This window comes from Protopterus annectens, chromosome 2.part2, assembly GCF_019279795.1.
Source record: "Protopterus annectens isolate FY-2018-M chromosome 2.part2, PAN1.0, whole genome shotgun sequence".
Lineage (NCBI taxonomy): Eukaryota > Metazoa > Chordata > Ceratodontiformes > Protopteridae > Protopterus > Protopterus annectens.
The window spans coordinates 455,653,136-455,669,045 of record NC_056730.1 but is presented as its reverse complement, the minus strand read 5'-3'; the positions used below and the strand labels follow the sequence as shown (position 1 = coordinate 455,669,045).

Genomic DNA, 15,910 nt, shown 5'->3' with positions numbered 1-15,910 from the left:
CCACAAGACAATAAAAGATAAAAGCCCTACAATGTATATATTCAATAACTATGCAAAATATACTAGAATAATGAAAATTGCAAAAATTTAGCCAGAGCCAAGAGAAGCACATCCAAACTCGTCCACGCGGCAAATGAGATCTGAGGATTGCACTGGTGCACCATGGGATACCTGCTTAGCCACGAGCCAACCAGAAGTCTTCGAGCTTGAAAATCGGCTCCGAACCCTTATCTAAAAATGAAGGTGAGACTGGACTACCTAACATATGGTCTTCCAAGACAGGAACTTCAGTTCACAAGAATGCGCGGGTTCAAAAGGCGGGGAAGCAAGTTTGGAGAGAACGAAATTTAGATCCCAAGGAGATACAGGTTCCTGAAAGGGAGGTCTTAGCAGGGTAGTGCCTTTAAGGAAAGTTTTACACAATCTATGAGCCATCAGATTATGCTCAAGTTGTCCCAAATGGAAATTGGATATCGCTGCCAGTTGAACTTTAATCGTAGCAGCAGCTGATCCCCGATGGAAAAGTTCAGTTAGGAATTCTAACACTAAGGGGGTTGATGCTGTGTAAGGATCTACATTTTTCTCTTTTGCCCAGATAGAAAATCTTCTCCATCTGCTGGCGTATAATTTCCTCGTGGAAGGTTTGTGGGAAGACGTGAGGATATGGGTCAATGCAGGTGAAAAATCATGAAGCCTGACTAGGGATGGAAGTGGAGCAGCCATGCTGTCAAGTTGAGGGTGTGGAGGCAGGGGTGAAGGGAGCCTGACATGTGTGTCAAGTGGTCTGGAACTGGGTCCAGAGTCCATGGATCGTCTAGGAGATGAGGCCCGAGAAACGGGAACCAAATCTGATGAGGCTAGTAAGGAGTGATCAGAATCATTTTACTTCCCAAGGACTTTGCTTTCTGGATCACTTTCGATATGAGCGGAAAGGGGAGAAATGGATAAAGAAGTCCCGGAGGCCAATTGTGAACAAGTGCGTCTCTCGGTGACTCTCCCGGAGGGGGGATAATGGAGAAGTAGCTGCTGCATTTGGCATTGAGTGGACTGGCAAACAGCAAGGCTGTCCCCATTTGCGGAAAATCTGCTCTGTGATTTTCTGATTCAGAGACCACTCGTGCGGCATCAAGATTGGCCTGCTGAGCTTGTTGGCTATCACACTGGTTGTCCTCGGGATATGCCTGCTACAAGAAAGCTCTGGGAAGATATCGCCCACTGCCAAACACGAAGAGGCTCTTGACATAGGGGGTAAAATCTGGTTCCTCCTTGCTTGTTTAGATACCATACCACTGACATATTGTCTGACTGGATTGCTATCGTCCCTAGAGGAAGAAAGTTGTGAAGTGTTTGCAACACTAGTAGTACTGCTCTCACTCTAGGATATCAATATAGAAAGTGAGCCTCATGATCTTGCCATGTGGGTTGGACAGTCCTGCCTAGATAATGCCCCCCCCCCCCCCAATCTGGGAGGCATCCGTGGTCACAGTGGCAATGGGTTGACGAGGAAGGAAGGGTGTTCCAGTCGTCAGTTGATCGGGCTGAATCCACCACTGAAGGTCCTTTTTGTAAGATTCTGTTATCAGAATATGATGAGACAGAGGCAGCTGTTGAAGAGACCACTGGGAAAAAAGTAGCCATTGAAGGATTTGAATATGCAGTCTGGCTAGTGGAACTAGAGTTATGGTAGAAGCCATAGTCCCTAAAAGTTTCAGCACCGTCTTGGCCTTGACTCTTTGTTGAGGAAGTAAACTGAATATCTGTTGTTTGAGATTTTGAATTCTGTCTGCAGGGAGACGAGCCACCCTGGTGACTGTGTCTATTTCTGCGCCTATAAAAGTCACAAATTGAGAGGGCGACAAGGCAGACTTTTCCCAATTTATCGTAATCCCTAGCTGGGTGCAGAGCTGGATGGTCGAATCCCTGGCTTGTAGGAGTAGATGCCTGGTAGTGGCGGACAGAAGCCAGTTGTCCAGGTACAGAAACACTTGGAATCCAAGACGTCTCATGTGAGCTGTCACTACCGCCATGCATTTGGTGAACACCCTGGGGGCTGTGGTGTGACCAAAGGGCAGAGCACGAAATTGGTAATGACTGGCTCCCAGCAGAAAGCGTAGATGACCCCTCGATCCTCTGTCCACTTTGATGTGGTAGTACGCATCTTGGAGGTCTATGAAGCACATCCAATTGTCTTTCCCTAACAGAGGGAGTATAGACAGCAGGGTTACCATTCGGAACTTGGACCTTTACCGATTCGTTTAATTTGCTGAGGTCCAAAATGGGCCTCCAGTCTCCTGTTCGTTTTGGCACTAAAAACAATCTGGAGTAAGTTCCGAATCCTATCTGGTCTGCGGGGATGGTTTGGATGACTCTCTTTGAAAGCAACTTTTGAACTTCTATGGTTGCTTGATCCCTGTGACTGAATGGAACATCTGGGATCTTCATGGGGGTGCGAGGTGGAAGAAAGAAGGGTATGGAGTATCCTCTGGTGATTATTCGTTGTACCCACTTGTCTTGGGTGATGTTGAGCCAGGCTTCTGGATACAAAGATAAGTGACCCCCGACTGGCTGCAGGGAAGCGCAGCTAGGCCCCACATCAAGAGCGCTGATAGGAACAACCACGAAAGGAATCGCGGCCACCCTGGTTTTGCGGCCCCCCCCCCCGCCTCTAGGGCAACGTCTACCATTAGCTCCTCCTCCTCTGCCTGTGAAGGAGGAATCACCCTGTGCATCCGGGAAAAATTCTGGGATTTCTTGAACCACATTTTCCCGCCTCTCTGATTCTTGCGGTATGGTCTAGAAGGGATGGTAAAACGTACTCCCACAGCAGAGAGAGTTTTCCTTTCCTGTTCGCACCTGGTGAGTGTATCTTTTACCTTTGGTCCAAACAAAGAGGAACCGAAGGGGGTGGTGACAAAAGTAGATTTGAAGGGCTCCACAAAATTGCATAAGTGCATTCAGGAGCGTCTCCTAAGGGAGACTCCTGAACCCGCTGCCCTACTTGCTCCATTTGCTGCATAGGATATCAGCCTCATGGAGGCATTAACAATAGAGTTTAAGGTGGACAACTGAGAAATAACTTTCTCCGGGACACCTTCAGTTGATGTACCTTGGAGAGTATCTCCTAGTTCCTTAAGGAGATCTCTTTGAAGCCTAGTAAAATGTGTGAGATAATTCAGCGATCTGAGAGTAAAAGCCGCTGAAGAGAAGATACGCTTCCCGTATTTATCCATCGTTCAAGACTCCTTATTCAGTGGATGGACAGATGTAGAAGTCTCCGCTAGTTCCTTCTCTGTGGCTGCCGCCACCACCATGGCATCTACAGGCATACCTTTGGTCAAAAACTCTTTCTCTTTGGGGGCTGAAAGAAATTTGTTGGGTCTTCTGGTGACTGGTTCCATGGCATCAGGAGTTTCCCACACCTTTCGATTAACTAGGTCCAGGAGCTCATCAAAAGGTGGAGACACTCAAGAGGCTGAAGGTTGAGACCCGAAAGCCTTCAGGTACACTGACTCCTCAATCAGAAGGAGTGACAGTGGGCTAGCCGCCTCTCTGCTTCAGGATCTCTAAGCTATCTACAAAGGAGATATCATCAGAAGACGACCTAGGGGACCCTTCTAACTCCTAGAGGTCAGTGTCCAAGGTGATGGACTCATCTGGGGAGTTTACATGCTTCCTCTTGCATGTCCTCTTCCGAGGGGGTCTCCTCAGAAGGGTATGCTGGGGAGGGCTCGGAAGACTGGGGGCCACCCAACGGGCACTCCTGAGGCTGCAGGTCTCTGCTGTCGAGAGAGAGAGATGGTGCTGAGACAGAGGTCGGAGCTTGAGGGGGAAGAGTATCGGTACCCTTGTGCGGAGCCGACGATAGAGACAGCATGCTCCTCATCATCTCGAATGTAGATCTCTCTGGCTCTAAGGACAGGCCCGGTTCCGAGGAAACGGAGGTAGCCCTCATCTCCAAAGCAATCAGCTCCGAGGTGGATGCAGGATCCGAGCTCAACCTAGCTGACGAACCAAGAGGTAGGCTCGGCACCTAGGAGGTTTGGGTCCAAGTGTCCCTGTCAGGGCCGACTGGTGAGCTTTGGCTCCTAGACAACCAAGGACAGTGCCAAAGGTATCGGAGCGGAACTCTGCTCCGAGAAAGACACAAGGGGTGCTGGAACCGAGGGTTCCACAACAAGTGGCACCGAAATCTCTGGCTCCGAAGGACCAACACGGCTCAGAGGAGGAACAGCAACAGGGAGAATGGTCTTGGATGGCTTTGGAACCGACTGGGTCAGAGCCAGAAACAATTTTGGTAAAGCAGACGACTTCAAAAGTCTAAGCACTACCCTCTCTACCTCCTCTTCCGAAAGGCTCTTGGAGGATCTGGATGACAGGGTAGGCGACCTAGATCTTAAAGTTGGGGAGATCAGCAATAGCTCTCTGGACTGGCTCCGATGCAATTTCTCAGTTGTTGGCTACAAAAGACTTGGGGCCAACACTGCGGTGTCAACAACGATAACCTCGACCGGCTCTGAGGACAGTGGAGCCGAAGAGGTAGAAGGCTTATCCAATTTTAATACTTTCTGAGGAGGTTCTGACAAAATAGTCGGTGCAGGAGAATGCCTCTTTGCCGACTTGACCTTCTCTTTCTTTGCAGAGGGAGACTTTGAGGATGATGAAGAGCTGGCTATATCCTCCTCAAAGAAAGGCTTAAGACCACCTTTCAGTTTTAATTTGCTCTTCCTTTCTTGGAGAAATCTGGAACTGAAGGAGTGACAGAAAGAACAAGTTTCCTGAAGATGAATGGCTCTGAGGCAGTAAACGCAGTTACTATGCCAGTCAGTGATTGACATTTTTTGGGAGCACTTGAGGCACTTTTTAAAACCCGAAGGTTTATGATCTTTGGACTCCGTAGACATGGTTAGTACAAACAGAACTCTATCAAAAACAGTAGAGAGGACAAGGTCCTCTAACTTAAATGGGCCTCGCCCTGCAAGAAAAACTATACACAAAAAACACAACAGAGGACTAGGTCCACGGGCCTAGCCCCACTAAGATAAACTCACACACAGACAAGCAAAAAACAGAGGACTATTTCCTCTAACTTAAACGGGCCTAGCCCTGTTAAGGAAACAACACCAGAAAAGTTTAATAGAGGACTAGGTCCTCTAACTTAAACGGACCTAGCTGCTACGAAAACAGGAAAGAAGCAAAGTCAAAAAAGTACCACAAAATGTAAAATTTAAACAACCGGCTAGCAACTAGCCAATAAGATAGTAAACGACACTGCACACAAAAATACTATTGAAATACAATACTAGGGAACAAGGTCCTAACACAAATGCGGACCTACACTAATAGGAAACTATCTAAAAAAACTAGCACACGCAAGGGATACCACTCAGAGAACAAACACAGCCTTGAGACGGCCAACAAGTTCTCAGCAATAACTACAGAGAAATAGCAAAAAAAACCCACTACTATTTACTACCTATAAAAACTATTACTAAAACTATGTAAACTAAGCTATATTATATGCAGAAATATCAATAATAACTGTAATAAGTAATGAAAAATATCCAACTAAGCCACAGCCAAGCAAGAAGCACTTCTGAACTCGCAGACGCGGCAAACGAGATCTGGGGATACTTACTAGTGCACTATGGGATACCTACCTTGCCACGAGCCAACTGAGAGATTTTGAGCTTTGTAATTGGCTGAGTCGGAGCAGAGGATCGGCTCCGAACCCTTATGTAAGAATGAAGGTGAGATAGGACTACAGAACATAATTTAATTCATATAACATATGAAAGCAAAAAGGTCTAGTGATTGTACTAAAATGTTACAGCAAAGAAAAGGTACAAGACGCAAAGAGGTGTACAATATAAAATGAACAACTTAATATGGGACAGACAAAACGGAAAGTCACTTTTTCATGCATACCTATTTTGCCTATGAATCTACACATTGCTCATGTAGAAAGCTAGGTGTGATCTACTGTACAAAAAGAAATCAGAAAGGAAAGATGTATCCAAATCTTAAAAGTTTTTCGTTGTGGAAAAAAAGATGGTGATTTAATTATTTTAAAGGTATTTAATTTGATGTTTATTTTAAATGTGTGTAAAAATAAAGCATCCCTTGTCTTTTTGGTAAGTGCTGCTTAACAGTTTACACCCATCTGAGCTACCACCAACACAGGCAAATGGTAACTCGTTCTCACACCTCATCCGAACAGCAGCATACTTAGGATTGTAGTACTCTCCTTATACTGAGCTGCAGTGAGAGGACTAAAAAATTAATTTAAGCACCTGGTGTGAGAATAGAAGCCACAGACTTGTGATCTTCCACTATCAAAGGTGAGTGTGCTTTATAGTGAACCACCATCACTGACATACAACAACAAAGGGCAACTGATGATTCTGTAGTATGCATGTTTATTGTAATCGGCATCCCAGAGCCAAATACATTTTTGGAGGGATTCATAAAGGTTACCAAAAGGTGCACACACTGTGTCCACTCTAAGGAACTTTTTTGATAGGGCTGTTCTTGAATTCAGAAAAGTTGCTTCAAGATCTACACATAGTGTATACCTTGTGTTAACTTTTATGAATTCCCTCATTGTGCATTTTTTTTAATATCATGTACCAGTTAAATATTCAATTTTATCAGTAGTATTACTGTGCCAACCACAATTTTGAATCAAGTTATGACACTATATAATGAAAAGGAGTCCATACAACACTGACCAGCATGGAACTGGATAAATAAACTTAATACTGGTATGAACAGTGACATGAATTATCCATATTGTGCTACCACCTATACTTGTACCAGATGATTAACTCCCCTGTAATTAACCTGGGGGCTCTTTCATACATACATTACATAGCAACAAAAAACAGGTTACCTCAGGGCAAAAGTAAGGTCAATAGGTGCCATGAAAAGGAGTCCATATAACACTGACCAGCATGGAACTGGATAAATAAACTTTTAATACTGGTATGAACAGTGACATGAATTATCCATATTGTGCTACCACCTATACTTGTACCAGATGATTAACTCCCCTGTAATTATCCTGGGGGCTCTTTCATACATACATTACATAGCAACAAAAGACAGGTTACCTCAAGGCAAAACTAAGGTCAATAGGTGCCTTGGCCAATACTTCTATTTAGAGAGCAAAAAAAAGATATACATAATAGCTTTTTGCTAAAGTTCCTAATAAATACTACTGACTATCGCAATCATATCTGCTTGAATGCTCAACCACTTTAGCTTTCAGGAAACATTGGGAACATTTTCTTGTGTGTCAACTGTGCCTCCAAACAGGCTTAATCAGGGGTAGTGCTCCTTTCACTCCCACCCTTACTACTCCTCTGAGGTTTGTCCACTTCTAAACCTTTTCTTCAGAAACACTGCTAACATGTTAACTAATAAAGTGTACGGTAATTATTTCAAACCAAAACAACGAACTGTGAAAATGCAAGTTTCTATTTAGTTTTGACTTTCTAATATGATGTTGGACTAAAATAGCCCCAGCCCTTGTTTAGGGGATATAGCAGCTGTAAATAAATCAGTTAGACAGACATCAATGAAATACAGACTACAAATCATAACTATGTGCCAATACTCCTCAACTTAAAAAAATAAAAATGCATAAAAAAAATTTCTGTTCAAAATTAATATTATAACTGAACATATTAAAAGCACAGCTTGTTACCAAAGAAATGCAAACTTACCCCAGATAACTTTTCCTCCTTGCGTGACCAGGCCAAGTTCGCTAACATTCACTTCTATGACAGTTCCTTTGGTAATTACACCTAACGATGTGTAGAGAGGAGAGGATGGGTTCTTCTTTACACCAAGAATAGGAAGGCAGAATGTTGCTTTTAGTTCTGGATGGGTTACATGCGCTTTTTTAAACCGTAAACCCTATTGTAAAAGGATAAGAAGTATTACATTACTCAGCAGTACAGTGTACTTCTTGGGGTCATTTTCAATTAAGGCAAGGCTGCATGTTAAAGATACGTATTTTTTTAGTAAAAATAGCAGATATGTACTCACTGTTATCAATTTATCTGACAGGAACTCTTCCTCAGAAGCTTTACAACTAGTATGTTCACCTCTCTGCTTCTTTCAGCTCAGCTATTTTGTTCTTCAGTTCCTGTGCTTCAGGATGCACTTGCTTCCTTGCTGGAGTACACCATGAAGTCATGCACCAGACTAAAAGAACATTAGTTTAAGGGTCAGAAATCTACCCTCCATCCAAACTACTGAGAAAGTACCTCCTATAATACAGGAAAACTGAGAAATACATTTCATAACTTACAAGGATGTTTAAATATATATTTGCCACATATTAATAACGGCTGTTAGATGGAGCAGCTATCAAAATAAAGAGAGGTAACAGAAGGGTAATTAGAACCAATCAAGCATGACCCTCACTCTCCAACAGTTATGATGTGTACACAATGTGCACATCTGATATGAAGATAATTTTTTAGTTTGTGTGTATGAAAGAGAGAGCGAGAGAGAGACAGACTGGGAAAATCCCAAGCAAATTAAAAACCTCTCAAAAGGTCACAGATGAACAATGGATAAAAGGCAAAATTCTTGGAAACCAAAACCCTGTAATGCCAAACTGCCAATGGATGCTCAACTCCTGGTGCCATAATCCAAGCAACAGTGACATTATGGAAGGCTGCACTGAAAGGAGCTATGTCCCTGGTAGAGAAAACAGAGAGCAGTACTTCTCAATGAGCATCAGTCACCTGATGGCAAAAAGACATGGAAAGGATTTGCTTAGCAACTGCCAGTCTATCCCTCCCTAGAACAAAGGAGATGAACACAACTATTCCAGCATCCAAACTCATGTGAATAACTCAACTAAAACCTGAGGAGATTTTGCACATCAGGATGTAAAGGACTCTAGGGCACACTTTGTTTTTCACCCTTATGGAGAAAATATGCAGATGAATGCAGTAGTTTAAGGATAATTCAAAGACCATGTCAGCAACACAAAGAGATGTCACTACAGGACACCAGAATCCTTAAAAGACCAGACAAAATTCTATACAAATAAGCACTCGAAGTGCCAAGATTCTGTGAGCAGAGGTGGTTAGGGAAAAACAAAAAAAAGACTTTTCATACGACAAACATAATAAATGCTGAGCTCACAGACTCAAATGGGATGGGCAAGCCTGATATTCATCATATCAAAGTCCTGAGAAGGGCTTTCAAGTCATGCATAACAATTCTGGAAGTGTCCATACTGACTGTAGTACAAGTAAGACTGAAGTAATGCAGGTGTCCGAGGTTGGTCAAAACAACCTGCACACCAGCCAACTCTGACAGAACACGACACCTGTCTGTTTAAATGGACAACACTTTCAACTTAAGAGTACAAGTAACAAATGAAAGGCTTCTAGGTAACTTCAGTTACTCCAAGACCCCAATCAACAAATCCAACAGGATCAAGAGATCTAAACAGCAGAAGTGATACCCTGAAATAGAGTTGGCTGTCAACCCAAATGTGGGAGATCTCTAACCTGGACAGTGTGCATTTTCTGACCCATTAGGAATCTGAAAACCTGAAACACCCTTCCTGGTCATTAAGGCATACACAGTGAGAATTATCCTTGGTCTTTCTTCTCTGAATTTTGAGCTGAGAGAGAGTGTGTGAATCAGAGGTAAAAATGGGAAACTGTACAGGAATGCATAAGAGGAAGAATGCACTACATATCAACAGTCCCTTAACTTGCTGCACCAAGCAGAAGGAGGACTGCATTCTCTTGTTTGGTGAACATGTCAGATCCCTTGTTTGCACCACTCTAAATGACTGTGACCAGACAAGACTCCTGAATTATCAATTCCAAGACATGACTGGAAGAGTGTGGTTTAAGGAAGCTACCAGCAAGTTAATCCCTCCCGAAATGTGAAAAAAATAAAGGGTGATGTCTCTCTTTAAGGCCTACTATCAGACATGCGTCATTTCCCGACACATAAGCATCTCGCTGTAGTTTAAGTACCACATACAAATGGCTAATTGTGAGACATCAGGAGAGCCTTTGGTCTCATCCCTCCCCTCTTTCATGCAAAGGAGTACTGTACACAGCTCTAGCTGATTTACAGCAAGCTTCCTCTTTGTATTTTGGGTAGGGCAGAGGTTCACTTACCTTGAAGCAGAGTATAGGAAGCATCATTAGTAGAATATGCAAAGAGTTTAGCTGCAAGAAGGAAAGAACCACAACGAGACAGCTGGAGATCACCCATTCTTCCATGGCCCGGTGACAATAGTCTAACACAAACAATCCATAAATCCAATGTAAATGCAGCCACTATTACCTGAAGGTCAGCAGCAATACAAGCATCTTCAGCATGAAAGATACAGCATCAATAAGTCCAGAAGCACAGAAAGTTCTAAGCCTGGACCCTTGGCCCTACCCTCACCCAGGCTTTCAAGACCAAGATCTCCAAGGCTTCTATGTCCAACTATGCCCAGATGAAGGCAGTCCTCTAAGGTGGCTTCAAGCTAGTCTTCTCCCAGTTTATGAAGGCCCTCATGGCCAGCAACTAGGGGAATGTCCAAACCAGAAAAGCTACAAAGGAATCCCTTGATAGGGCTACTAGAAACAATTTATCCAGGTAAAGTAACACCTGAAGGTCCTTCTCCTGCAAGGCCTGTACCACTAAGACTAGACCCTTGTAAACCACTCTGGATACAGAGCAGACAGCTATGTGCAATCAAACTGGTGTCCACCCAAAATAAGCCAAAAAAACTCATGATGTACCAAAAAAAGCAAACATCATATCTACAGACAATAGTAAAGTGCCTTACACCAGCAGAGGCATGAGCCCCTGGAGAATCATCATAGAGGACGTGTTGCAGACTGTTCTACCAACACGTGGGGCCAAGTGTGCAATGGATAAACATTGCAGGTCAGGTAGTGGGATACGACTGCTTGGGATAATTCCTGCCAATAGTGGCACAGAGGAAGGGACAGCCTCCTTACGTACATCATCTTTCAACTGCATGAACAAGTCACACCAAGCTCCTAAAACTGATGCTTCGGGCCTGTCCTACAAAAGCTCTGATACACAAAGCCCTGATGATTCCCCACAACCTGAGCCATCAAACACTGCTGAACCTAGGAAAAGGCTCCTGGTGAAGAATCCTCAGTTTGCAGTGCAACGACTGAGAGTCAGTCACAGAACCTGGAAGACTACTTCCCAACTGTACACTGGTAATAGGACAGCTTAGGCTATTAAGGGAAACCTTCACAGGATAATGGGTGCATCTCTCTCAAAACCTTCAGTGTCTCCTATGACAGAGTATGCATACAAACTCAACCCTCTTCATTAGCTGAAAGGAGGCTGGTGCACACAAACAACCCTCTTCACTAGCTGAAAGGAGGCTGGTGACGTACAAGACAGAAGACCATTTTGGTGATCAATGTCTGCCATCCATAACCTTTGCCTTCCCATTGTGTGCAGAGAGAGGCCTGGGATTTTGAGAAAGACCCTCTTGCCAGTCCTCACAATGGATACTCCTGAAATCACCACCTTATGTGACAAAGGCCAGAAATCTTTCCCTCCTCTATTTTTGGGTGTCCAGGTTAAAATGTTGGCACTTAACAGCAGTACTTGTGCATTACTCTCTTCTACTATATGATAAACACAATGCTTGTGCAGGTCGCAGCTTTTGCAATTGCAGCCAAGTGAATGTTTTTGAGAGGTTAATATTTTTGGCAGTGAAATTGGAAATTTTTCTGGGACAAATGTGAAGCTGACAACCTAATCCATGTAGAAAAGAAATGGCAGGCACATGGGGCTATACGTGTTCTCCTAATAATTAATATCACAGTATATGCACTGCAGGAGGTAAGCACACTCCCAAGCACTTGGGCTGAACTAAAGTTAGTACAATGGAAATCTTCATGATAAAGCTCCCAATAATGGCTTCAATGGGGTTCCTATTATATACTCTAAGAGGCGTTTCACTGAATGCCTCTTCATTGACCATTAAATAACGAAAACACAAAACAGCGAATGGTCATTTAAGTGATTTCTTTCCCTGGGAAAGAAATCGCTTGGCCACCTCTGTTACTTTAACATTTTCCCCACTGTAGTTTGATCTTGGAGTTAGTATATTTAGTTAGGGGTGTGGGGGGGCATAGCCCCCCCACTTTGTATTGTTTGTAGTGATGTGTTTTTTGTTTAGGGTAAGCAATTTCTTTCCAAGGGAAAGAAATCACTTATATGCATGTTTGCTGTTTTGTGTTTTCGTGGTTTACGGGTCGATGATGAGGCGTTTGATGAAACGCCTCCCGAGTATCTAATATAGACCCCTTCAATCCAGGTCTTACAAAATATTGTACCCAGTATGGTAAATGTGCTAAATAAGGTTATTAGATCTCTGCTTTAACATGGGCATGAGGGAAATACCTTCATTAAGTCCTGGTGGTCGCGTGGCGTTTAACCTCAATTGCCACTTTGCTTTCAACAAGAAGTCTGTCATCGCCACCCCTACAGTTCGGTACCACCCGATCAATAACAAAGAAAATAAATTGTTTTACAATTGGGACAACCAACACTGTGACTGAACAGAGCATTGTGCCCATCTTTCCTTCTAATGGCCCTAAGATGTTTACCGATCCTGTCCTTTAGCTTTCGGACAGTTTTTCCCACATAGAAAGCATGGTAACTGACACACGTGGCAACATAGACCAACACCGTAGTATTACAACTACATCTCCCTGGGAATGATAAAGCATAATCATGCCCATGTATCGCCACATATGGCCCATCATTAATGTAGCGACAAAATTTACATGACCCACATTTGACCATCAAAGACTTGTACCATCTATTTTTCTTGTCCTCTAGGATGTTTTTAATGTTTTTTCCCCCTACTGAATACCACCGTGGGTTAAGTCCCCATGTCTTGGTGTATTCATTGAAACAAACTTGCCACAATTTTTTAGTTTGTTTCAATAAGGGGGGTACACAAAGGGTTGTATTTTAAAACAAGTACATCAGAATTATCCCTTGTGGTAGTACCCACAGTTTTAATACCTAATGTTAAAATAGGAGAAAAAAATGTGGACCTTTTGGAAACCACTTCACGTTTTGTATTTAAAACAAATTTTAGGGGATAACCTCTCTCTCAAAACATCCCTACTAAAGTGTACATCTCATCCAAGAAAATCTTCTCATCACTAACCAGTCTTGATAACCTCACCATTTGACCCTTAATGATGCTTTTTCTCTGATGGTGAGGGTGGCAACTATTTAAATGAAGTAGGGAGTTGGAATATGTTTTTTTTCCTGTGTATGTTACTTTGAAGCCCCTCATCAGTGATCTTGAGATGAATGTCAAGATAATCTATTTCAGTCTGGTGCCACGTGTAGGTGAATTTAAGGAAGGCAGTGGTATGATTTAAGTACTCTACAAATGTTTTAACCTCCTCCTCATTGCCTTTCCACAAAATAAGAACATCGTCAAGGAACCTATTTGTACATCAGAATATTTTGCATAAAATTAGTGCAAAAAATATGGGATCTTTCCCAATGCAACAAAACCAAATTTGCATAGACAGGGGCACATTTGGCACCCATGGCAACACCAGCAATCTGGTGAAACAATTCACTTTCAAAGGTTAAATAGCTGTTCCTAAGAACCAATTCCATTAGTTCCACCAGTTGGTCAATTTTTTTTTTTATCTATCCTATCACATGTGAGCAAGGATTCTCTAAACCAATTTAGTCCCTCATCATGGGGAAAAACTGTAAATAAACTCACCACATCAATGGTAAGAAAGGAATATTGAGTGGCACTGTTGGTATCTCTCAAGCATTCCAAACAGTGCCATGAATCCTTCAGAATATGCTCAATTCCATTGACCACACATTGGGACCCAAAATCCACAAATGCCGCCAAAGGTTCAGTCTTAGAAACCCTGGCTGCCACAATAGGTCTAAAGGGTGAGTTGTTGACATTTTTGTGGATTTTGGGAATCCCAAAAATGACCGGTGTGATTGGGTGGGGGACTGTCAAAAATTTTACTTCATTCTCATCCAAGACACCTTGATATAAAGCATCCATTAAGTATAAATCGACACCAGTGTAGGCTCTGTTTATTTCATTTTTTGAAACTCTTATGGTATGTCAATAAAGCTGGTGTGTTCCAGGTCGTTGTTGGGATTATTTCTTTATTTTCCAAGTTTTTTGTTCCTGTTGGGAATCTGTTTTTGCTGTACTTTAGATCCTCTCCAATTTTTGTTCTGGAAGTTTTTAGTGGCTCTGCCAAAAGATTCTCAGATCTTTATGCCTTAATGTGCAAAGAGAGCCTTTCTTAATCTTCCATCAGGACACTTCATATAAACCCCTCCTTCAGGTCTAAAGTGGTCTCTGATATGGCTCTTAACTAAGCCATTCACTTACCACCTTTCCTTCTTATGCTAAAGAAAAAGGGGGAAAAATTAATTTCCTTAATGTGCACAGACAGCCGAAACCACTTGCCTAGGACTAAATTTGGAAAAAAAAAAAAAAAAACGATCAGTTACTTGCCTCTATGGCCAAGAGAAAAGAACAAAAGCCAGTGAACAAGAAACTCTCACCAGTGTCTCCTTCTCGCTGCACTTCATACTATTACAAAGCACATAAAGCTGCGTGACAGAAGGTGCAGGGTTCCTGTAAATGGGCTTCGCCAAGACAATATAAGCAACTGGTGTGGCTGTCTGTAAGAGACATTTTCTGCGCACACCTATCACATTTTTTGAACCCCGAAGGGCGATGATCCTTGTGATCCTTATCTTTAGACATTCTTAGACACTAAGACAAAAAGATAACAGTAAAAGTAATAACAATAAAGGTGTGAAGTTTTTTTTTTTTTTTTTAAACAGTCACACACACACAGGGAGGAAAGGCCCTCTAACTTAAACGGGCACTATGGCCTTCTAACTTAAATGGGCAGTACAGTCCTAAGGGGGGAATAGGGGTTGAAAAACTTTAAAAAATAGTCGCACAAGAGATAATAAACTATCTATAAATATATCGGATAGAAAAAAGGTAGAAAAGGAATAAATATAGTAAACAATTGTTTTACTTAGCCAACGAGCCAGTAAGACACAACTGCGAAGCTTTTGCGGCAAACGAGATCTGGGAATTGCCGTGAGGCACCATGGGATAGGGACTAGCCTTGAGCTAGTAAAAGCTCTCAAGCTTTAGTATCAGCAGAGTCGGAGCCGAATAATCAGCACCGAACCCATCCAGCAAGAATTACGGCGAGATAGGACTACATAACATCCTTTCTTAATCTTCCATCAGGACACTTCATATCAACCCCTCCTTCAGGTCTAAGGTGGTCTCTGAGATGGCTCTTAACTAAGCCATTCACTTACCATTTTTCTTCTTGTACTAAAGAAAAAGGGGAAAAAATTAATTTCCTTGATGTGCACAGACAGCCGAAACCACTTGCCTAGGACTAAATTTGGGGAAAAAACTATCAGTTATTTGCCTCCAGGGCAAAGAGAAAAGAACAAAAGCCAGTGAACAAGAAACTCTCACCAAAGTGTCCTTCTCGCTGCACTGCATACTGTTACAAAGCACATAAAGCTTTTCCAGTGCAGCCTGGAGTCCGCAGAAAAGGGGGGCAAAAATCTCGGTTGGATCCGACATATTCACCACTGCAGCCACTACAGCCTTCCTCACAGGGGTCAGTAGACAAGATATTTTAGAAGCTGCAACTCAGACTTTTGCTGTCACCATCTCCAGGCAATACAATTTAAGGGTAGCTGCAGGGGTTAGGACAGGACTTGCTTCATCTATTCTGCAGGGTTCCCTCTTCTAACTGCCTGTATTCAACCATCTAAATTTTTATGTTTGGGGAAGCTTCCCAAAAGTCAGGACAGTATCAATGAATAC

At 42.7% G+C, this 15,910-nt stretch overlaps 1 protein-coding gene across 1 annotated transcript in view; it reads right to left on the bottom strand.

The window, feature by feature from the left end:
* The window catches only part of NSA2 (NSA2 ribosome biogenesis factor), a 132,677-nt gene that overhangs the window by 25,364 nt on the left and 91,403 nt on the right, over nucleotides 1-15,910 (bottom strand). The window contains exon 5 of the mRNA XM_044063951.1: nucleotides 7,725-7,917. Within this exon, the coding sequence (XP_043919886.1) occupies nucleotides 7,725-7,917 (193 nt within the window). The remainder of the gene's footprint in view (nucleotides 1-7,724; nucleotides 7,918-15,910) is intronic.